Source organism: Paroedura picta, chromosome 6 (genome assembly GCF_049243985.1).
Source record: "Paroedura picta isolate Pp20150507F chromosome 6, Ppicta_v3.0, whole genome shotgun sequence".
NCBI lineage: Eukaryota > Metazoa > Chordata > Lepidosauria > Squamata > Gekkonidae > Paroedura > Paroedura picta.
In genome coordinates, this window is record NC_135374.1 from 15,609,647 (window position 1) to 15,633,766 (window position 24,120).

At 44.7% G+C, this 24,120-nt stretch overlaps 1 protein-coding gene across 4 annotated transcripts in view; it reads left to right on the top strand.

Moving 5' to 3' along the window:
• Nucleotides 1-24,120, top strand: part of ARHGAP42 (Rho GTPase activating protein 42) — a 202,307-nt gene that overhangs the window by 160,688 nt on the left and 17,499 nt on the right. For 3 of the 4 annotated variants that reach the window (XR_013231712.1, XR_013231711.1, XM_077341502.1), the window contains exons 9-20: nt 3,142-3,242; nt 4,103-4,212; nt 8,088-8,166; nt 9,157-9,196; nt 11,826-11,888; nt 12,223-12,297; nt 13,593-13,677; nt 14,467-14,525; nt 15,604-15,709; nt 19,809-19,968; nt 20,803-20,947; nt 22,470-22,850. Coding sequence is in view for 2 of the 4 variants with exons in the window: in XM_077341502.1 (XP_077197617.1) it covers nt 3,142-3,242; nt 4,103-4,212; nt 8,088-8,166; nt 9,157-9,196; nt 11,826-11,888; nt 12,223-12,297; nt 13,593-13,677; nt 14,467-14,525; nt 15,604-15,709; nt 19,809-19,968; nt 20,803-20,947; nt 22,470-22,850 (1,404 nt within the window). In the remaining 2 variants the exon portion in view is untranslated. The remainder of the gene's footprint in view (nt 1-3,141; nt 3,243-4,102; nt 4,213-8,087; nt 8,167-9,156; nt 9,197-11,825; nt 11,889-12,222; nt 12,298-13,592; nt 13,678-14,466; nt 14,526-15,603; nt 15,710-19,808; nt 19,969-20,802; nt 20,948-22,469; nt 22,851-24,120) is intronic. The other variant, XM_077341501.1, reaches the window with a different exon arrangement.

Consider the following 24,120-nt stretch of genomic DNA (forward strand, 5'->3'; position numbering starts at 1 on the left):
AGGTTTTCTCACCCAGAGATTCATGAAACCCTGGTGTTTCTTGATGGCCCTGGAAGGGTTTCCCAAATGGCTGAGAGTTAATTCATTTGTATGTATTTTAAAAATTTGTTAAACATTTATTGGGTGATATGACTATATATGGTCATGTCAACTAGCCCTCCTCCCTCCCAAAATGGCCAATGCTGGGCCTGGAGGGGGTGGGAAGGGGATGTGTACACAGCAATGCTTCCCAACCATATTCTGCACCATCGGACTGCTTCTGGGTTTTCTCAAAGCCTGAAGAATGTTTCCGGGGGTTCTCAATGGTAACAAAAATTGAGAAAGGTTGCTCTAAAGTCATGAGTTCAGTGACAACGGAGTCTGAAACAGTTAGCTTTCGGTGGCATTTGGTCCTTTGCTCCTGTTTACACGACGGAGCAAAAAGAAAGGTTGCCCGTCCGGTTTTCATGTCATAAATTTGTTTTCTTCCTTAACAGTGGCTGATTGCTTTGGACAGCCTTCATGCATTTCCATTGATTAATAATTATAATAAAAAGCAACCGGGAAAAGAGGGAGAGGGGGGGGGGAAACTATTATGCGGAAATTACCTTGGACATTATTAACAGGAGATCAAGAACAGAGTGAAAGGCTGGGCACATGCAGTGCTGCATTAGACGGTGAAAGGCCAACTTGACATGCTCTTGCTGAATAGGAAAGGATTAGATCATTAGTCTTGGCCAAAGAGGAAAAAATGACACAGTCATAGTCCCTGTTCTGAATAGAAGGTCTCTCTCTCTGTCTGTCTCTGTCTCTCTCTCCTCTGTCTGTCTGTCTGTCTGTCTCTGTCTGTCTGTCTGTCTGTCTGTCTGTCTATCTATCTATCTATCTATCTATCTATCTATCTATCTATCTATCTATCTATCTATCTATCTATCTATCTATCTCCCTGCCAGAGTGGTTTAAGGATTTGCAAGGCCCATAGCACCAAACCCAGTTTAAATATTCACGGGTCCTTAGCTGAGCACAATTGCAGTGGACAACAAGAAGTCAGAAATCTAAATCAAAATGGCAGAAATGTATAAAAGTCTTTTTTTTCTTATTTAATGAATATATTTCTAATTTTCAACTTAGTCAGTATCCATTAATTTCCAAACATCAGCAACCAAAACGGGGTCCCAGGTATCCCACTTTCTGTATCTTCATCAATGATTGCCAGTCAGTATCTACAATTAGGCAGTGTCCTAATTAGAATCTGAATTACATAAATTGTGCATCCAGCAAAAACTAGTCCATACGGCAACATACCTGAATAGAGTATGGTTGCCATTTTGGTTGCCGATGTTTGGAAATTAATAAATACCGATAAGTTGAAAATTAGAAATTGTTGTTGTTAGTTGCGAAGTCATGTCCAATCCATCGCGACCCCATGGACAATAATCCTCCAGGCCTTCCTGTCCTCTACCATTCCCCAGAGTCCATTTAAGTTTGTACCGACTGCTTCAGGAACTCCATCCAGCCACCTCATTCTCTGTCGTCCCCTTCTTCTTTTGCCCTTAGAATATATATTCATTAAATAAGAAAAAAAAGACTTTAATCCATTTCTGCCATCTTGATTTTTGACTTCTTGTTGTTCACGAGAAATCCATGGTGTTCTTCTAAGGATGGCAGTGGAAACAACCAGAGTAGGGCCCCCCCACAGGTGAAAGGGGTGTCACTGGGTATCCTTAAAGAGGGGAAAGGGAGGAGGAGAGAGGCTACAGCCCTGTTCTATGGGGGGGAGGCATAGGGGGGGCGGAAGCATGGGGCTCGTAGCACGTGCTACATGGATAAACCGGCACCTTTTCCCTGTCATCCTAGCTTTAGTTTTCCATGGTGGACTGGTGAGAAGTTGGTCCCCAAATTGTTGATATTTTATCATTCTGTAGGACGGTGCTGGAAACATTTACCACCCAAAATGTTAATGGGCATTGCTGACAAAATTTTGTGCACCACGAAACATCCTCATTTCTCCCTGCTGTGTTTATTACGAAGGCTGGGGGATTGTCCTCACTTTTATTCTGTTTACATGACCAGTAGATGCCTGTTTCCTTGCTAAGTGAGGATACAGAGACACGCAAGGTGATTTATATATGTTTCCGTAACACCTCAGTGGTCATTTGAGAGCAAGAGTTCCACTGTACAGGGTGTGTCACCGGTGTTGTTTCTGTTGGCCTTCTGTAACGATTGGCAAACATACGGGGGCTAAATTTATCAACGTTTTCCTCTGGGTGTCAAAATAACCGTGTCCTTGAACTCTGTTTATACAGTTTTAACTGGTTATTAGATGACTGTGTAGAAAGTATTGTTCCAGTGTCATTCAATAGCTTTATATCTAATATATAAGAAGAAATCGAGGTTAAATAGAACTTCCATGTACAGGGGCAGTGTACACCTGAACACTAATGTCTGGAGATAAAGAACAGGGAAGAACTGTTGTCTTGCTTGTAAATACTTTCGGAAGCTACACTCAGAATATTGGACCGGGTTAACATTTGGTATGAACCAGAAGGATATACTTGCTTATGCTAATACTGAAAATGACAACCTGAAGCTGCTTGAAGTCAAATTCCCGGAGGTATCTAGTCTTTGAAAGTTTATATGTTCACCTACATGCACAAACGCAGAAAGCAGCTTTCCTCACCTCCTGAGAGAAGCTTGAAACTTTAAATAATTGTCAGGGCCTTAGGAGTATAGTAGAAGCCAAAATGAATAATTTATTTACTAGTAATCAAGCCCGCTGTAATAAAAATACAGCGGGCGCTAGGCAAGGGAGCCCCCGGCAGTCGCGCACAGCACAGCTGCCGGGGGCTCCCTTGGCCGGCGGCCTGACGCGGCGAGAGATGCTTTGAGAGATTCCTTGTCGGCAAGGCGGGAATCGGCCGGGCCAATCGGCAGGTGTGAAGCACCTGCCGATTGGCCCGGCCGATGGTCTGTACGGAGGAAGGGGCCAGTCGGCACCCTTCCTCATCCCGGACAGAGCCCGCCCTAACTCCTCCCACAAAGCCCTTACGGCTTTATTTAGTCTATATATATGTTAAGATAATGTCTTTAAGAATTTGCTTACGACGTATCTTCTGTTCTATAATAAATTAAGATTAGGTATCTTTTTTTTTTTCCCCTCAGGGCCTCTTGGATTCACCTGGATAAAACATTATTGCACTTACGATAAAGGGACAAAAACTTTCACAATGAGTATTTCTGAAACAAAATCTGGGGGGAAAGTAGTAAGTATTCATCCCAAGGTGTCTGTAATTTGGGGGGAAAGACCGCATGACTTTTCAGCCATGAATTTTAAATCGGGAAGAAATGAACCAATTCCAAGAATATAGTTGCTAATAAGCAACTACACATGAGTAAGATTGCTAATAGTATCATTCTTAATAGGCAAGTATATATGCACAAAATTGTTTTTCCTTATCTGCTGGTTTGTGAGTAGTGCATTGGAAGGACTGCCCAAATTCAAAATTATTCTACCGTAGGGCTAAAACCCATATCATTAATGAAGATTTCTTAAATTGATTAATGAACTGATCAGGTAAATGTAAATATGTAAGATAAAGGTATCCCCTGTATAAGCACCGAGTCATGTCTGACCCTTGGGGTGACGCCCTCTAGCGTTTTCATGGCAGACTCAATACGGGGTGGTTTGCCAGTGCCTTCCCCAGTCATTACCGTTTACCCCCCAGCAAGCTGGGTACTCATTTGACCGACCTCGGAAGGATGGAAGGCTGAGTCAACCTTGAGCCGGCTGCTGGGATTGAACTCCCAGCCTCATGGGCAAAGCTTTCAGACGGCTGCCTTACCACTCTGCGCCACAAGAGGCTCTTGTAAATATGTACATACGAATAAAATAGTTTTGAAGGGGAAAAAACATTTGATTTGTTTCTTGATTAATATGGTAAAATTAATCCAGTAAGCACAATGTCTGAAGAGCCAAATGCGAAGAAGCATCCCAGGTCAGCAATAAGCAAGAAAACAAGAAATGCCTTTGTGAGGAGGCTACCAAGTCAATTAACAAAAAAAACTATCAAATCTTTTCCTCTTCTTTGGATTCACCCTCCAATCTTCTTTCTTTCCTTCCCAGAATGGCCTTGTTCCAAGCACACCTGAAATATTCAAGTTGAAATCTTGCATCCGGAGGAAAACTGATTCAATTGACAAACGTTTCTGTTTTGATATTGAAGTCGTTGAAAGGTTTGTGATTTTTATCCATGTCCCTTTCCCCAAAAAGCGTGCATAAAAAGATTTGTGCTGAGTTATTAAGAGTATAAGTATAGAGATTTTTGTCTGCAGTATGACAGTGCATGTTTTATGTTTTCATTCAAAATTGGTTTCTAAACATGGCAGAAATAATAACCAGGAAGGTGCCCTGGAACTGAGAAGCAAGGCATTGGGGAAGCAAAGACCTTCTCCATTTGGCAGCTAAGCAGACACAAGCCTAGAAATTTTCACCTGAAGGCCATCCCTTATCTTAAGGGACCGTTTATGCACTGAGAACTTCACTGCCCCAGCTCTCATGCAGGAGTACATATCAAGGGCAGATGAGGTGCACCGGGCCAAATGCTCCCCCGTGTGGGTGCAGGAAGAGGTCGGCCAACCTGCTACGACTAAAGCTCCAGCCTGCATCCAGGCATGAAACCTCCAGTGCATAAACCGTCAAGGAGAAAGCATAGTTTACACGTTGAAGGTGAATGGGGCTCTCCACCATACTGTATTGTGTTTTATCTAAGGCAGCCTTTCTCAACTTCTTTACCATTGAGAAACCCCTGAAACATTCTTCAAGCTACCCCAGAAGTGGCGTGATCGTGCAGAATATGGATGGGAAGCCTAGCTGTGGACATGCCCACCTGGGGTCTCTCCCCTTCCCAGGTTCATCATTGGTCATTTTGGGAGGGAGGGCAGATCAACATGACCATATATGGTTGCACCACCTGATAAAGCTTTAACACATTTTAAAAAATATATAAAATATTAACTCCTACCCACTCAGGAAACCCTGGTTGAGAAAGCCTGATATCAGCAAATTAGTCATCATTGCATATTAGATACTCTGGCAGTGGTTCTAGCTCTCTTCTATCGCTTCTGTTCCCTACATCATTTAACTTGCTCCACTTACGTCTTGCAGCCCCTCCTGCACCATATCCACACTTGAAAGTTTTGTCTACAAAAGTTTACTTCTGTTTCTTTATCTGTAGTGGACACAGATTTCTTGGGAGGGGATCCAGTTCTTAAGATGCAAAATTAGTTTGGGATGACAAACATTTCTGATGGTTGCATTCTTGGGGAATCTATATTTATTTATTTTGTATGCAAAAATTATCTCTCTCCTTTCTGTCCTTATAAGGACCACCGAGGTGACTAACAATGTAAAACCTGCAAGATAAAACAACATAACAGAGGTATTAAAATCACACCCCTCCCAAGCATACATAATTAAAAAACCCCTTTTAAAACAGTTAAAAACAGAGTTGAAATACATATGAGAGAGTGAAAAGACATACAAAACATTAAAATATCACTTAGGCAGGAGGGATCATTCATGGAATGCCAAAGGGAACAACAATGTCTTCAGCCTGATACAGGGCATCTCTGTCTCAGAATCTTCAGAAGAAAATTGCTAACTGGTCTCTGTATAGAACAGGGATTCCCAACCAAGGATCTCTGAACCCCAGGGGTCCGTGGGAGTTCTGAAGAGGGTCTGCAGGATCTTTGAAGTGATGTCATATTGGGCAGGGTCTGGGCTGTCTTCTCAACTCCTACTCTTCCTTCCGGCCTACTTGAGGCAGAGCCACCATAGTAGTAGTAAAGGCAGGGGGAGGGAGCAAAAGGAGGGCTAAGGGTGTGGGTAGTGATGTCACTTCCTGGGGTGTGGGAGCTGACTTAACTTCCAGGGCTCTTCCAAGTCTGAAAAATTATTTCAGGGGCTCTTCCTCAGGCAAAAGGTTGAAAAAAGCTGGTATAGAAGTGTAAAGGTAAAGGTATCCCCTGTGCAAGCACCGAGTCATGTCTGACCCTTGGGGTGACGCCCTCCAGCGTTTTCATGGCAGACTCAATACGGGGTGGTTTGCCAGAGCCTTCCCCAGTCATTACCGTTTACCTCCCAGCAAGCTGGGTACTCATTTCACCGACCTCGGAAGGATGGAAGGCTGAGTCAACCTTGAGCCGGCTGCTGGGATTGAACCCCCAGCCTCATGGGCAGAGCTTTCAGACTGCATGTCTGCTGCCTTACCACTCTGCGCCACAAGAGGCTCTTACAGAAGTGTACTAAACATAAAAGCCTACCCTTTCCTAAAGCAGTATATTCCACTGATAAACAACTTGTATAACTGTAAAATGTCTGAATGACACTGTCCTGTAATTTGAGCACATTATTTATGCTCAGAAGAAGCAGGTTGCTGTTATTTTGTCTTAGTCCTCTCTCATTTCAACTGCACATACCAAGTCCTTTCAACCTTGCAGCAATATACATGGCCCTCCTCTAAACCCTCAGTAATTCATCAACGTCCTTTTAAAAGTGCAGCACCGAAACTGAACTCAGTTGCCCCAGTGGGTTTTCATTGGTACAGAAATTGGGATGCTTTGGAGGAGAGCTTGCTTGGGGGGCCGAGGGTGGGGGGTTAGTTCAGTTTGCAGATGGATAAATGGTGTTCTGGAAAATGGTGAAATCAGTGGTGGGGCTTAGTGTAGTGTGAGATCAGTCCAATAACAGACACTTCTGTCCTTAAGTGAAATATTTATTAACTGAAGAAACCGCATGAATAAATAAAAACTGACACTCGGCTTGGTTTTCTGGCCTTGTGTCAGTCACGGTAAATTGTAGCCAAACTAGGAATCGTCTGTGTCTGTAAATCACCAGGCTATGAATCTGCCACATCCGGAGGATCTGAGATCTCTCGTGGCTCAGGAGGTTGTCATTTTTGTGCATACCTGTTAAGAGTCCAGACAGATTTTTGGGTTCTGGTCTAGCAGCCCCCATGGTTGCAGATGTAAGTGATAGCGTATCCAAACAAATTGTTCCCTTCTGCTTTAAAAAGATCTTGTCTGAAAAGTAAATTAATAGGGATTTTTTTTCCTTCCACTCATGTATTTTGTTGTAACCCTGGTGACACTCCATTTAATCTCCTTTGAGTAGGCTTCCTCAGCATGGATCTGTCTGACCAAATGTATCCATCACAGTTTTAAGCCATTGTTTATGTCCAGTGGCATTGAGACAAGGTGTCCTGTGAGGCTGCCCCTGCCCTTCCTGTGAAGCAGCCTAAAGATACTTTACGTCCTTGTTCCCTGTTCAGGAAGCCCTACTGGGCGTGAGCAGCTTCTGTTTTAAGGAAGCCTGGGAGAGGGGTGGAGAGAAGGAGCGATAGTTCCTTGGGCACAAAAGTGAGGGGACAAGGCAGGGGTTAATGGCTGCCTCTTTCCCCAAAATATCTTCCACATGAGCCTTTGCTTTACCTCACCAGCTTGGTGTAATGGATAATAGCATCGGGTTCTAATTCTCCACTTCTCCACATGCAATCAACAGGGTGACCTTGGGCCAGTCATAGTTCTCTCAGAGCTTTCTCTACCTCACCTACTTCACAGGGTGTCTGCTGTGGGGAGAAGAAGGGCAGGCAATTGTAAGCCACTTTGAAACTCCTTCGGGGAGTAAAAAGTGGGATATAAAAATACCCAGTTCTTATAGAGCTGGCACAGGTTGTGTCTCGGTTTGTTCCACCATTTTATTTAGCTCATTTGGTTTTTGACCCCAGAAGACTTGTCTTCTAAGTTCATCATTTTTGTTTAGTGAACTATAGAGCTGATGAGTTCTTGACTGGAAAGTTGGGTTAGGTTCCGTGGATCCATTCCATTACCGATGCATCCCTCAACTCATGATTTCCCTCAACTCAATCATCAAGATCTTCCACTGGTCAGAAGAGCCTCATGTCAAGCAGGAGCTTTCTTGCAATAAAGGAAAGCACTACTGATGGAGGAACAGATTCATGGGACCCGGCCAGTACACCCTCAGATTTGTTCTTTCATCTCCAAATAATTGTGAAAACTAAATAAGTGGACTTTTGTTTCTCTTTTCATAGACATGGGATCATTACACTTCAGGCTTTTTCTGAATCCAATAGGAAGCTCTGGCTGGAAGCTATGGATGGGAAAGAACCAGTAAGGAAACTTTTTTCTTAATTTATTTTTTTGGCATTATTGTGCACCTTGAAAATATGTGACCTTAATGTATCCTTTAAAATATACAGAGCTTAAATCTGAATTATTAATAATGGGAGACTTGCCCCCACCATACTTTGAAAAATCGTTCCCAAAGTCAGATGACCCCCCAGAATAAAATCCAATACAGCAGAAGAACTATAGTGAGGAGGTAAAATCTCCAGCATCTTCTCAATATACAGATGTGTGGCAGCACTTTTATTGATTGATTGATTGATTTTTTATTTGATTTGATTTGATTTGATTTGATTTGATTTGATTTGATTTGATTTGATTTGATTTGATTTGATTTGATTTGATTTGATTTGATTTGATTTGATTTGATTTATATACCACCCTCCCCAGAGGCTCTGGCCGGTTTACATAAAAATGTATAAACAATACAAGAAACAGTCCGTAACGTATAAATAACCATCCTGTTTAGCGTCTTTGGTGCCTATCTATTATTTATAACTTCTGTAGACCTTCTGGTGTACAAAGGAGGCTCTAAAATGCTATTTATCCTCCCAGAATTATGTGAGGGACTTTGAATGAAGGGGGTATGTACATACCTGGTTTTTCGTTCTAGAGAGAATACCATGTTTCTTAAGTATATTAGGAGATCAGTGCCTCGTTCACATTTGTAGAGGCTAATACCATTTAAAAGAAGGGAGAAGAGGCCAGACAATTTTGTCATGTAGGGAGATATGTTTAATGGCAGGAGATAATGTTTTTCTCTTTGCTTAACAGTGTTAGAACATGTGCCCTTCCATGGAACAAGTTAACATTACATCTGATGAAAAAAGAAGTACTTTTTTCACACAATAAATGATTGGTTTATATTATTGGTTGCTAAATCCTAGAATTGGAATGGGCCGTACTGGCCATTTAGTTTAACCCAAATGATGCGTACCAGTGTGATGTTCTTTTTTGTTATTTTTTCTTTTTCAGATTTATACTTTGCCAGCCATTATTAGCAAGAAAGAGGAAAGTAAGTTTTTTTTAGAAAAATTAACTGTATGAAATATTTATACCTTTGTATTTTGTGTAATATCCATAATAGACATGCTATATTTATATGAGGTACTTTCCCTTGGTACTTTCTTTCTATCAAGGGATAAGACCTTATCTAAATGCAGTTACCTATAGGGGTGTGTAAAAAAAGAAAAAAAACCTATGTTTTTCAGGTTCAGGTACACTGAATCCAAACAAATATTTATATTTCCTCATATAATCTGGAATGCTGAATTTTTCGGTTCCAAAATGGCTACCAGCTATTTAAACCATCTGTTTCACTTCCCCTTGCTTGGAAGGAGGGGAACAAAATTGGCAGTTAATTGATACAGCTCAATATGCCCAAATAAAAGCTGGGGCAGGGAATCATCTTTTATTTGGGTCGGCTATACTGGTATCCAAACAGATCACGGAATCTGCATTCAGCTTACAAAAAAAAAAACATAAAATAACTTTAAGATTTTTTTCCCAGTATTTTTTCAGTTTTGACACACCAGGTCACATATATGCAGTAACCTACATTAAGTAACACTCTTCTAGTTTTGTCATATACATATAGGAAGGGTTTCTTCATTTATTTTTAAAAATAGCAGCTAACTATAGGTGAACTATAATCCTGCATATATTTTTTTTCTGTCTCTCTAAACAAAACGATCTTCTTAAGCGCTGAGCAGGCTGCTGCCTCATGACAAAATAGTCCCCATCTTCACCACTTAGAAATGTTGTTCGTTTTAATACAGCCGGTTGGCAAAACTTGAGCTGTGGAGATTTTAAAAGAGACAGGACAAGGAGGTCCACCGAAGTGAAATAAAACCACTCATTAAAGACCATCGCAAGTCCTTTTGCCTTTCCTCCAGACGTTTCTAATGGTGCTTGGTAATATCCAGTTTTGCTCAAGGATGTCATGGTACAGTTCAACCTGACATTGTGACTTGACTCATCATGATGTAATTCTCACCTCCCAGCGTTTTACTCCTGAATGGGTCGGGGTTAAGTGCTCAATCTGACAATCCTGACAGTAATTTTATCAGTGTGTGTCCTTTGTACTCCTCATGGCACCGTCATCATCATCATCTCTACAAATGGGAATTAAACATGGCTCCTTTCCAGTCCCTAACAGAACTGAGCTCTAGGAAAACATATTGAGTGGTCTCTCTCCACTTACCTGTAGCCTCACAATTTGTGCTGCGGTTGACAGAAACGGAGACTGATAATTGTGGCCATTTTCGGAATACCTTTTGTATTCAATTTTCGTAATGAGTAGCTAATGGGTTTCCCTCTGGCCACTAGAGGAATTTAACTTCTTGTTCATACCTCTTTGTGTGGGGTTAGTAAAGTGTAGCTGATCCAATTCTGAGAGAAATGGCTGTATTCTGTTTTCTACCCTCCCATCTGAATCATTTAAAACTAGAAACTAAGCCCGCTGCACCCCGAATACAGCGGGCGCTAGCGGGCCTTGCAATGGCGGCGGGGCGCGTCTCTGGCTTTCCAGCAGCTGGGCATATATGCAAGGGCAGGCATGGGCCGGGACGCGATCCGCGGCCGCTCGCAGGCCCCCCCCCCCCCGGGAGGCGCGCCTACCTCTCAGGAAAGCAGCCATCTTCAGGGTCTGGTGGCTCCGGCCTCATGGTGGGTGTGGCGGCGCCGGTCGTGGAAGCCGGTCGAGAGGCGCTTCACTTCGGCGACCAAGGGAGCTGGGTCAGAGCGGCCGGCAGGGAGCCCCCGGCGGCGATCGTGGAGGCGGCGCCGATCGTGGAGGCCGGTCGAGAGGGGCTTCGGTTCACCGACCAAGGGAGCTGCGTCAGGCCGGCCGCGCTCTCAAGGCAGGGAGCCTCCGGCAGCGCGACTGACGGGGGCTCCCTCGGGCTGCGGCCTGATGCGGCGAGAGGCGCTTTTCGCCTCTCGCCGCGTCAGGCTGCCGGGCAGGGAGCCCCCGGCAGGCGCGCTCCACGCGGCTGCCAGAGGCTCCCTTGCGGCTGGCCTGACGCGTCAGAGGCGCTTTGCGCCTCCGACGTGCCAGGCCAGCAGCCAAGAGAGCTACTGCGATTGTCTGTCCGGAGGAAGGGTCCAATCCGGACCCTTCCTCATCACGGACACATCCCGCCCTAGAACCCCTTAGTCTTTTATTTAGTCCGTGGCGCCCGCGGCGCCACGGGCGGTTTAAAGATGTTTTAAATGTCCATAGTGCTTCTTACAATGCCATTTTTCCCCCTCCCCTTTTTTACCTGATCTTTTTTTTTTAATTATAGTGCTATAGCGCTAAACCAGTATGGCACTTCAGTGTCATAGCAGAACCATTGAGATGCATTGTCTCCACTGAGTCACTGGAGTCACGGAATCTCAATGGTGTTGCTATAGCACTGAAGGATTACAGTGAAGGATGGAAGGTAATACGCTATAGGAAACCCCTTTCCCTGTATCGCTTCTCTTGTTTCTTCTCAGTAAGGTAATTTAAATATTAACCCTTCACAAACTTTGATCTCTAGACACTTTTGCCAGTATTGGGATAGTTCTGCTTACAGTGGAATGAGAGGCTTTGGCTTTCTGATTTTCTGGATGTTGACGCATACTGAGAATCCTGCATGTCCTTTTTCCTCTTTTGACAGTGTTCCTAAATGAAGCTGGTTTTAACTTCGTTAGAAAATGTATTCATGCTGTGGAAACAAGAGGTATGTATGGAGGGGCTAACCATTCTTTAGTAAAAACCATTTGACAGTGTTAATGAAACATTTCCTTTTCCCTAAATAAATTCTCAGCTATACTGGGGGTGGCGGTATAAAAATGTGATTGATGAACAAATGAATGAATGAATGAATGAATGAATGAATGAATGAATGAATGAATGAATGAATGAATATTGATTCATAGAATCGTGAAGTTAGAAGGGACTTCCAGGGACAGAGAAATGGCGCAAATGCTTTGTATAAAATAAATCAGTAAGCCATTGATTTCAAAGTCTCCCGGAACAGAATGTCACTGTTATTTCCTGTTTTGCCCTTGCAGGGATCACAATCTTGGGGCTGTACAGAATAGGCGGTGTGAATTCCAAAGTTCAGAAGTTGATGAATACCGTGTTTTGTAAGTTTGCTTGGGGTGGCAGCACCGCAATATACTGTGGGGTTCTGCAGGCTGTTTCCCAGTCAGATAAGAAGCTAATCTGGCCTGAGTCAGATCATTTGGTTCGTTTCTAGCAGTGGCTCTTAGACCAGCAGACCCCTCTGTGGTACTGTTCACCGATTGCTTTTCGAAAGTGGGCAGGGCTAGGTGGCGGTTTTGCTGTGCAGACTAAAAGGCATCCCATTAGACAGAGCTTCCGACTCAAATACCAGAGAGTTAGAATCCTGTAGCATTTGGCTTTTTGTTATTGAATCATAGAGTTGGAAGGGAATTCCTGGGTCATCTAGTCCAACCCCCTGCACTATGCAGGACACTCACAACCCTATCGCTTAACCTGCCACCCCCTTAAGCTTTCACAGAATTAGCCTCTCCGTCAGATGGCTATCCAGCCTCTGTTTAAAAATTTGCAAAGATGGAGAACCCACCATCTCCCGAGGAAGCCTGTTTGATTGAGAAACTGCTCTCACTGTCATGAACTTCTTTCTAATGTTTAGACGGAATTTCTTTTGAATTAATTTAATCCCATTGATTCTGGTCCATCCCTCCCAGGGCAAGAGTGAACAACTCTGCTCTATCCTCTATATGGCAGCCTTTTAAATACTTGAAGGTGGTTATCAGATCCCCTCTCAGTTGTCTCTTCTCCAGGCTAAACAGACCAAGCCCCCCCAACCTTTCTTCATACGTCTTGGTCTCCAAACCCCTCACCATCTTTGTTGCCCTCCTCTGGGCACACTCCAGTTTGTCTGCATCCCTCTTCAACTGGGGTGCCCAAAACTGAACACAGGACTCCGAGTGAGGCCGAACCAGAGCATGGACTTATTATTGCAGCCATTCTGTGATTGAGCCCACCGTCCTGTTTCAGAATTCCAAAGGTGCCCAAGGTTCAAAAAAAAAAAAAGATTGGGAACCCCTGTGTTAGACTAAGGACTTTTATCCTGGAGGCTACCTCTGAAAATCTTTTGATCCAGAGGTATTGGGGACTTAACCTAGGTCCTAGGACATTTTCTTGCAAGTCATGGGCTCTATTATCAAGCTATGAGTTTTGCACTGTCTGAAGCTTTATTTCACAGTCTTGGAACCTGGATAGATGTGAAAACCTGCGCATATCCCTGATGTTTGCATTTGTGTTGTGTCCTGGTTGGAGAGCTTATGACTTAGTGGCACATTAAGCGCCTACTCATTTCAGCTAAAAGTACTTCTTGCCAAATAAAACAAACGAGGAACGCCATCTCTGTGTGTCTCACTCTCTCCCATAGCTCCTAAATCTCCTCCTGATATAGACATTGATTTGGAAGTCTGGGACAATAAAACTATCACAAGTGGCCTAAAGAACTACCTCAGGTGAGTCCAGTGGTTAGAGTCTCCGTTCTTTTATGTTCCCCAATTATCCATGTTTCTCGTTCATGCCTTTTAGGGCCCATCCTGCTGCTACTGTCTGTAATACACAAGATTGGAGCTCGCTCCGTAGTACACAGTGCGTGGCTCTCTACGATAGACGCGTCACACAGGCCCATTATGCACGGGGGGATAGCGCACATTCGGGGTGGAATGGCAGCGACTAAAATCACCGATAACGCACGGAGCCGGCTGCAACCGGCTGCAGATTCAGTGCATGCCGCCAAAAAAGCCACGTTAGCGAAACGCGGAAGAAAGCGCAGCTTCCGGGTGACCGGGATTCAGCCAGAAGTGGTGCCGGGGTCAACGCATGCATAATCGGTTACTCTGAGTTTTGCCGCCGTTGCTTCCCGTCCGGTACATGAGCGGTTTGCTTCGCTTCTTCCCCCTCCGCGATTGGGGGAGGGGTGGAAGAACTCTTCAGATGGCCTCTCCTTCCCCCCAGTGCCTGGAAACGCTGCATGTTGGAGGCCAGGGAACTCACTGGCAGGGGCAGCTCTCATGTAGGAGGGGGTGGTCAGGGGTGGGGACGAAAGGCGATTGGTTGGAGGAGGAGTCACTCAGGGGCAGGACAGCCACCCAGAGTGGGTGGTGGCACTTAGGCCATGAGACCGGCTCCTCCTCCAATCCCTTACCAGAAATATATAGTGGTACAGAAGATGAGATTATTTGTCGTCAGTAACAAGCGAAGATCCATTCGTGCATTCACCATTTCTTCTCCGGTCTTTTACCCAGGTGTCTCGCAGAGCCGCTGATGACCTACAAGTTGCACAAGGACTTCATTGTTGCAGTTAGTAAGTAAACCATGAAGTAAAAATAGTAAATCCCTTGCAGACACTGGGCCACGTCTGCTTTCCCCAGAGCAAGGCTGATACAGGCAGTAACACCACCCTCAGGCCTGACTCAGATATTACCACTGAGAAGGCTCCGTTCACTTGAGGGCTCAGCCTCACCTGGTGCGCTTATGCCATCCTGAACAAGGTCGGCCTGCTTGAACTTCTCAGCCGTTGGGTTCGATCCTTCAGTCCATGAACACAGAGCTCATTCCCAGCTTACCTCCACAGCTCTCTTTTCAGGCATTTCCTGCAAGTTCTCCCCCCTCCTCCTCAGCACTTCTTTTAGGGAAATACTGGGGGGGGGGGCAGTTCTAAGGAAGACCCAGATGAGCCAAATATACCCTCTCAGCATAACCAACCTGCACAGGGTTGTTGTGAGGAGAAGAGAAACTGCTTTTGGGGTCTTTATTGGGAAGCTACGGGCCCTGCAGGAGCTTTCAGCTTTTCACAGGTCCTGTAAAACGGAGCGCTTCCGCCAGGTCTTTGGTTGCGGCCAGGGCAAAGAGAAGATCTCTCTTGGAATAGGCTGCCTAAGGAGGTGGTGAGCTCCCCCTCACTGGCAGTCTTCAAGCAAAGGTTGGATGCACACTTTTCTCGGATGCTTTAGGATGGTTAGGGCTGATCCTGCGTTGAGCAGGGGGTTGGACTAGATGGCCTGTGTGGCCCCTTCCAACTCTATGATTCTATGATCTATGGCCCCCCCAAAGGAGGAGTAGGGAGGGAAGGTATTCCACCATATTCTATCAATGGTGGCCAGCTGTTTCCCCTTGGTCCCCAGGAGGCGTAGGTGGGGGGGGGGGTTGGTTTGCCATCGTGTTCTTGCTGGGTTGTATTCTATTAGCTGTTGTGTTTGGGTTTTTTTTTTTTTTTTAAGGGGATTTGTATTTTACTTTATTTTATCTTGTAACCCGCCACGAGCCGTCTTTGCCGAGAGTGGCGGGCAATAAATTCAAATATAAAAAAAAAGAAAAACAATGATAAACGTAGTAAATAACCACGTGGGGATTGTTCCCTCCCCCTCTTTTTATTTTAATAGAATCTGATGACCAGAACTACAGGGTGGAAGCAGTGCATGCTCTCGTGTACAAACTGCCGGAGAAAAACCGAGAGATGCTGGACATCCTCATCAAGCACTTGGTCAAGTAATTCCTCTTTAGTTGGCATTCTGGTGGTCGTTGAAGGAAGGAAAAGGGAAGAAGGAAACAGAAAGAGGCTGCTTGAACCTTGTGCCTTTTCCCTCTTTCTTTCTCTCTCTCTCTCTAATTGCTTTGTCCCGAAGAGAGGAAATAACTCTTGAAAATGGTGCCTGTACTCTCAGAGAACTAGCAGAGAGAAATGCATTACTTCTCTGCAGCCCAGGACATTTCCGGCAATAAACGAGGCCGGATGAATTAATCCGTTGGTTATAATTGTCCTCTCCTTCTGCTGGGAAAAAACGATTATATGGAAGGGAAGCTCTAGGCGATGGTTTTAACTATTCCCACCAGTTTATTATTTCTTCTCCTGCAATATTTCCGTGTCTTTCCCCAAAAGCGCTGCCTGCATTCATATCCTTAGGCCATCAGATCTTGCATCTGTAGAGAGTTTCTTTTGCCTTAAAAAAAAATACTCTGCCTGCCTAAAAGCAGAAAAATTCTATCACAAATCCATATGGAGGGCTGTTAGCAGGATCGTGGAGGGCTCAGGGTGTGTGCATGTGATTATATAGTATTTGAAATGTCGGGTTAAAATGGCACGTATACATCTTTTTTGCTGGTCTGGTATTGTACGGGGCAGTTTTTGATGTGGAACACATCTTCTGGTGCACCCCCTGGGACAGAAATGGACACGGATGTGAGGCAGGGAAGCTGCGGCAGCAGAGGCCCAAAAAAGCCCCAAAGCTGGCAGCCATGGGGCAGCCAGCTGAGGTGGTGGAGAAGGCTGGGCCGACAACAGAGGAGGCCATGCCAGCGAAGGCTGTGCTGGCAGTGCTGGGGGATGTGGCAGCAGGTACCACCATGGCCATAATGCCATAGGTCACGGCAGCAATGCTGGAGGATGAAGTGGCAGCGCCAGAGATGTAGGCAGGCCGAGCAAGGCTCAGTGCTGGGCCCCGTGTTACCCAGTGAGCTATTACGTGTTGATTGGGTTTTGAACCCAAGTCCAACATTCTGATTATTAAACCACACCTTCTCTCATACATACATTTTTATACTTACATACATCGATATACAAACCCCAGATCTGTAATGGACATCACTTTTCAGTGTCTTTGTATGTAAAGAACATAAACTAAAAATTGTGTGCAGCTAAGCAGGGCAGATGGATTTGACCGTGGAAAAACTTCCTGCTTTCTGTGCCATCATACTATAAAAAAGGAGATGGAAAATGACTCCTCTAATTCACACTTTTATAATACAGGGAAGCTGCAGTCTACAAATTGGCAATATCTGAAATTGTACCTTGACCCGTGACACAGTAAAGATGGGCTTTTGGAAGGCAGGAATTGTGCTTTGTTATGAGATAGAAGACATCATCGACTTTCAGCTCCTGGTTTCTTGAGCTGGGAGAAAGTAGATGAGGCCAAGGGAAAAATTGGTTATTAAAAAGTTCCCATCTTATTAGCATTCTGAAGAAGCAATTTTTTTTTTTTTTAAGAATGGACAATTCTTTTGCCAGAACTAGTTTGGACTTTTTCCCTCCAAAATGTGTACCTATTCATTGCTTGTCAGAATAATATCAATTTCATTTTTTTCTGTTTTGTTACCTAAAAGACCCAATTTGTCACCAAGGAAACTGGGAGCCGCTCCATAGGATACAAAGCCATTGGCCAGATTATATATTAAGTATTCATTTGCGCAATTAAGGTGTTATACATTCCTATTTGGAATCGCTTATCCCGATCGAATAGCGAGAGGACAGCCACTGAGGAAAAGTTTGAAAACGGGACACATCTAGAGACCATTTGGGTTGGAGCCTTCACATTAAATGAAAAGAAAAACAGACAAGTTTTTCAATTTTTACAGCTTTACTTAGAGCCTCTTGTGGTGCGGAGTGGTAAGGCAGCAGACATGCTGTCTGAAGTTCTGCCCATAAGGCTGGGAGTTCAATCCCAGCAGCCGGCTCAAGGTTGACTCAGCCTTCCATCCTTCCAGGGTCGGTAAAATGAGTACCCAGCTTGCTGGGGGGTAAACGGTAATGACTGGGGAAGGCACTGGCAAACCACCCCGTATTGAGTCTGCCATGAAAACGCTAGAGGGCGTCACCGGCAGGCTGGCATGATGCCCCTGGACCACCCTCCTGGGCTTTCACATTTGCCTCCTTGCAGCAAATGTAGCTTTCTTACAATACATGATTCCAAACAGATGAATGTTTTCTCAGCGGTCCCACCAGGGGAAAGCAGGGAATTTATGCCCCGCATTTGCAGCTGTTCATTTTAGATCTACTTATTGTTTCTATCTATATTAATTTAGCTGCATTTTTCATAGGCCTCTCTTTAAATGAGACATTGAACTCTTCCATCTAAAACGAAAATGGCATGATCTGTGCAGAAATGGATTTGCCGTGCTCTTGGAATTGCTTTACCCGTTCCCCAATTTGCCAACCTCGTTCTGTAACAAGGTGAAAAGTTGGAGCAGGGTTGGATGTGCTAGCATTTAGGCATTCACTTCACAGTTTTGGCCTCCGGAGTTTTGACATTTATTGCTTCAGGGATGCATTTTAATGGCAACTTGTGGAACATGCCCATCTATGTATATTTTTCAAGGAAGACTTAGGACCCCAGAATTTTGCCACCACTTGATGAGGACCATTCTTCAAGACAACCTCATATTTTTCACTGCTCAGCTTGACCAGTGCCCATTTGTTGTATAGAATCAAACAGTTGGAAGGGGGCATACTGACCATCTGTTGTTAGGTGTGAAGTCATGTCTGACCCATCACGACCTGATGGACAATGATCCTCCAGGCCTTCCTGTCCTCTACCATTCCCCAGAGTCCATTTAGGTTTGCACCAACTGCTTCAGTGACTCCATCCAGCCACCTCATTCTCTGTCGTCCCCTTCTTCTTTTGCCCTCGATCGCTCCCAGCATTGGCTCTTCTCCAGGGAGTCCTTCCTTCTCATGAGGTGGCCAAAGTATTTGAGTTTCATCTTCAACTGGCCATCTAGTCCTACTCAATGCAGGAAACTCACAACCACCTGTCCACCCACAGTGACCCTAATTCCTTGCCTAGATGATGCCCACCCACCCCCCAAAAAAAAATCCAGAATCCCTGGCCAGTCTGGTCTGGAGGAAGTTCACCTTCTGACCCCAAATTGGCAATCGGCATTTCCCTGGGCATGCAGGATAGGGCCGTACGAGCCGGTGCTTCCAGCCCACCCACTCGCGATCTGTCTAAATTTCCAGAATCAGCATTTCGGTCAGATGGCTGTCTAGCCTCTGCTTTAAAACATCTAAAGACGCTGCTGCAACTTCTTATCTGTAGGATACACTGTGGTATGTTCTTGGTTTCAACCTCATTCAGGGAAAATTTAAGTGTGTAAAGTTTCATTCTTAAGTGTGCTGAAAATAGCAGATATTACAATTATCACTGTAGCATTAACTAGCTTGTCAAAATGATGGAGCTAAGCAAGGCTGGCCACAGTCAGTACTTGGATGGGAGACCAAGAAAAACTGGGGTTGCTATGTGGACGAAGGGCTAACCACCTCTGCTCATCTCTTGCCTTGGAACACCCTTTGGCTGGGTCGCCATGAGTCGTTGTTCAGCACTCTACAGCACATTCTTATTATTATTATTCTCCCCTCCCTTCTCCTCCTCCTCCTTCTTCTTCTTCTGCTCCTCCTTCTCCTTCTCCTCCTGCTCCTCCTCCTCCTGCTCTTCCTCCTCCTCCTCCTTCTCCTTACTAGCACAATTACACCATAAGCTGATTTCCATAACCCTCCCACGAGGCTATAACTTGGAGCCTTGCATATAACCCTGAAAAGACAAGGGTTTTTTTTGTTTGTTTTTTGACAACAGAGATGAGTTACTGCAGTAAAGGCAAAATATTTTCATCACAAGGGGAGAGGGAGTTGCTATAAAATCGCAGCAGCAAATGATGTTTTAAAAGGAAAACATTGGTAGCAGAACAAATGTAGTTTCTGCTTCCCTCTGACCTGTGACTTGAACAAAAGATCTAGTGGTTGAACAAAAAATCTAGTGGTTGAACTCTCTCACACACACACCCCTGATTTTGTTTTGCTGCTTCATTTATTCCTCAGGGTATCGTTACACAGTCAGCAGAACCTCATGACGGTTTCCAACCTCGGGGTTATATTTGGCCCCACGTTGATGAGAGCCCAGGAGGAGACGGTGGCGGCTATGATGAACATCAAGTTTCAGAATATTGTGGTTGAGATTCTCATTGAGCATTACGAGAAGGTAAGAGAGAAGACACACAAGCGTTCCTGGAAGACTGGGCCCCTTATATAATTTAAAAAAAAAACAACATGCAACACTAGATATTCTACACCGTGTTGCTTTGAGATTCCAGTGTTGCTCCATTTCAGTGCTCGGAGATGAGTACAGAAGTAGGGGAATACCGTGTAGTGCAGCCTATCTCAAACTTTCTACCAATGAGAAGCCCCAGAAACATTTTTCAGACTTCAAGAAACTCCAGAAGTAGCACAATCGTGTAGAATATGGTTGAGAAACTTAGCTGTAAACATGCCCATCCAGGGTCCATCCATCCCCTCCCCTTCCCACCCCCTCCAGGCCTATCATTGGCCATTTGGGGAGGTAGGAGTGGTTGACATGACCATATATGGTCAAATCACCCAATAACTGTTTAACACGTTTTAAAAATATATATAAAATTAATTTCACTCACTCTTGTAGCCACACTATGGCTAAATTGATTGGTCACTAGGCATTGAAACAGGCCTTCTGAGAAAGAATTACCGTGGGGTTATTTTCCCCCTTCTGCTGTAAACCAGCCCGCTGGCATTGAATTGTAGGATTTCAAGTCCTATTGCCTTGAATAGAGCAAGTTTCAATAGTTTTAGTTTTTTTTTCTTTTTGTGTATGGCTGTATCGCCTTGTCTTGGGAGAGAATTGGTGTGGTATCTATTGATAAAGGGGAAAGGCCCAAACCCATGAGATCTCTTGAAAGCTCCGAGGTCAGACATGCTCTATTATCCTAAGGGGGAAAGTGTAGAGCATGCAGTCCGTTAAAAAATTCCAAGTGACTGAAGTCTCTTTGCTTGTCACCGGCAGATCTTCCACACAGCCCCAGATCCCAACATCCCTCTTCCCCAGCCTCAGTCCCGATCAGGGTCAAGGAGGACCAGAGCAATCTGCCTCTCCACAGGCCCTCGCAAGCCCAGAGGACGCTACACCCCATGCCTTGCGGACCCGGACAGTAAGTAGGGTTCACCCAGCATCTTGATCTCATACCTGTTGGCAGTTACCTGGGTAGTAGCAGAAGGCAGATGCTCTTGTTCTTTATGAAAAGAGTACTGATCTCAGCTGTTGTTGATGTTGGCACGTCATGTCCCATGGGCAGATCCTGTGTTGCAACTTGCAAGCTTCTGAGGTTTTACTGATTTTTGTACCCTCTCCCCCGAAAATAAGGTCAGCTGGGTGTCCGCCACGTAAGGCTGGCTTTGTTTACGTAAGAAAATCAGGAGAATTCATCCACACATAAAAATCTATCTCCAAAGCAGTGGAATGGACCAAGCTGTAATGATGGTCAGTCTCCCCGTTAGCAGCAAGTCCCCGTCCGAGGATGCATTATGACATCATCATCAGCTGATGGCTCTGCACCTATTAGAGCTTGGAGTGGGGAGATCCTTCAGTATCTTGCATGCAAACTGTTCATTTCAAGGGTTTCTCTTGTTACATTTCATTCCGGTGCTTTCTGAACTAAAGCACGGACAGCTGCATTGCCTTGGTGCTTGGGAAATAAATCTTCGGGGACTTGGCAGGGAGCAAAGCCTGAAGATATTTCCTTTTTTTGCAGACCTGTCTCTATAAAGAGGTGGGGTAATGAACTAATTAACCTCCTGAAGCTCCAGGCTTTGGCCCGTGATAGTCTGATTTAGCCCTTCTCTGGTTTTAGAGATTTCACCTGGAATCTCTTCCCCTGGGGGGGGCAAGGGTTATGTGGGGTTTTCCTATGTTCATATGCAAGCCATCTTAAGCTATGGCAAAGGTGGGGCATTCTGATTCTCACTCCAATAAATACGGCCTAGCTTTGTGTCCATAATGGTTGGAACTCTTCTTTGCCAAAAAATGAACCCTAAGGGCTCTTTTAGAATTAAAGTTGAGATTCACAAGATTCTGTATTCAGCAGCAAATACTAAGTTATGCGGCTTCTCAGGCACTTGTATAGAATTGTGAAAAAGTGAATGAAAATTACTGTACATGTGGAACGTTTTAATAAATTATAAGTGTAGCCTTGGTAACCAATGTGACCCATTGTGTGCTTTTTTACAATTGTTAGTTTTACTTAAATTGATTTTACTATGTTCTGCATAATCATTTTTTTAAATTATTATTGTTATATTCATAATACATACAACACAATAATTACCAAGATAGGTTCTCCTAACCAAATATCTTCAAATCTTCAGTTCCCCCACCACCCTTCACCACCACAAGCTGTTTATTGATTAGACTGATAGTCCATGAACATTTTCCATTGCTCGTGAATTTCCTTCTCTGGGCGACTATTAACTAGTACTGTCAATCTTGCCAATTTGGCAAATTCCGATAGTTTCTCTAACCAAAGTTCCGTATAATCATTTTATTCATGTTGTCTACTTGTATTTCTAAGCCCCCTGGCTTTCCACAAGGGAGACAGAGGCTTAATAAATGTTTTAAACAAATGAGGTTCAATATCCCTTTAGAAAAACGGGCTTGTTTTCTCCCCACCCTTCCAGGTGACTCCTACAGTAGCAGCCCAGACAGCACTCCCATGGGCAGCATTGAATCCCTTTCCTCTCACTCTTCAGAACAAAACAGCAACACCAAATCCACGTCTTCCCAGCCCAGGGAGAAGGCAGGAGGAGTCCCTTGGATCGCCTCGTCCCCTTCTTCCAATGGGCAGAAAAATTCGGGACTTTGGACGACCAGTCCCGAATCATCCTCAAAGGAGGATGCAGCGAAAACGGACGTAGAGTCTGACTGTCAGAGCATTGCCTCCATCACTGGCCCGGAGAATGCTTCTCCGCCGACGGACCTGGCCAAAAAAGGACTCTATAGTCTCTCCGGGATGAAAAGGTCGGCAGCTTCGTCTGTCAGGTCAATCCCTTCTGCTGAAGGTAAGTTCCATGTGGCGTCTTGCTTGGTAGGGTTGGGCGCTTTGGCGTCCGAAGCGGCCAGCGTCACAGCGTGGGGGGGAGGGGAGGGGAGGGGAGGCATGGGTGGCGGTGTGCCTCCCCTCCCCCCCATGCCACAGTGCTGGTTGCTTCGGGCACGAACAGGCATTTTGGACGCCAGAGCACCCAACCCTATTGTTTGGTGTTAATGGGGACAAGACCCCGCTTACTTGGGTCTGCTTATTTTTCTCTTTTTTTAAAAAAAAGGAATGTGTTTCCTCTGTGTCATGACAGAAGTACAAGGCATCTTATAATGATTACTAAGTGTGGAATTACAACTTTAAAAATACTATACTTATTCCAAAGAAATTGGCCCAACGCTCTGATTTCATACTGGTTCGCAATTTACCTCACAGTGATAAAAATACATGACAAGAAAAAAAAACGAATGCATTTTAAAACAATTGGTAGCCAAAAGGACTAAAATCCCAGTCAGCAGAGCAGCTGTGAGCACATACGCATTCCCATGTTTCAGACAGCACATCGAGGCAGCAAGTCCGAGAGGGACAATATATAAATTAAATAATAAAACAGATACACCAGAAGGGCAAGAAACCCTCCAATTTTGCCTTTTGCCACCAGCCTGTGAGGTGGGTGAGGCTGAGAGAGCCCTGATATAACTGAAGAAGAAGAGTTGGTTCTTATATGTCACTTTTCTCTACCCGAAGGAGTCTCAAAGCAGCTTAAAGTCGCCTTCCCTTTCTTCTTTCCACAACAGACACCCTGTGAGGGAGAGAGGTGAGGCTGAGAGAGCCCTGATAACTGAAGAAGAATTGGTTCTTATATGCTAATATGGGGGCTTTTAATCTGGAGAGCTGGGTTTGAGTCCCCCCACTTCTCCACATGCAGCCAGCTGGGTGACCTTGGGCTAGTCACAATTCTGGTAGATCTGTTCTCACAGAACAGTTCTGTCAGAGCTCTTTCAGCCCCACCTACCTCACAGGCTGTCTGTTATGGGGAGAGGAAGGGATAAGTGCCCGGAAGCCGCTTCAAGACTCCCTCATGTAGTAAAAAGCATGTTATAAAATCCAAGTCTTCTTCTTCTGGGGTTTCCATTCGCTAATATGCAGGTTGGTTTGTTCTACTTCTGCCCACCAGCAGTGGGGGTGGGGAAATCAAAGAAGTCAAGCCGCTTCCCCACTGTTGAGTGTTGTTCTGTGCGTGATGATAATGATCACTGCAAACCTCCTGCGCCAGTTGCTATTTTTTTTTA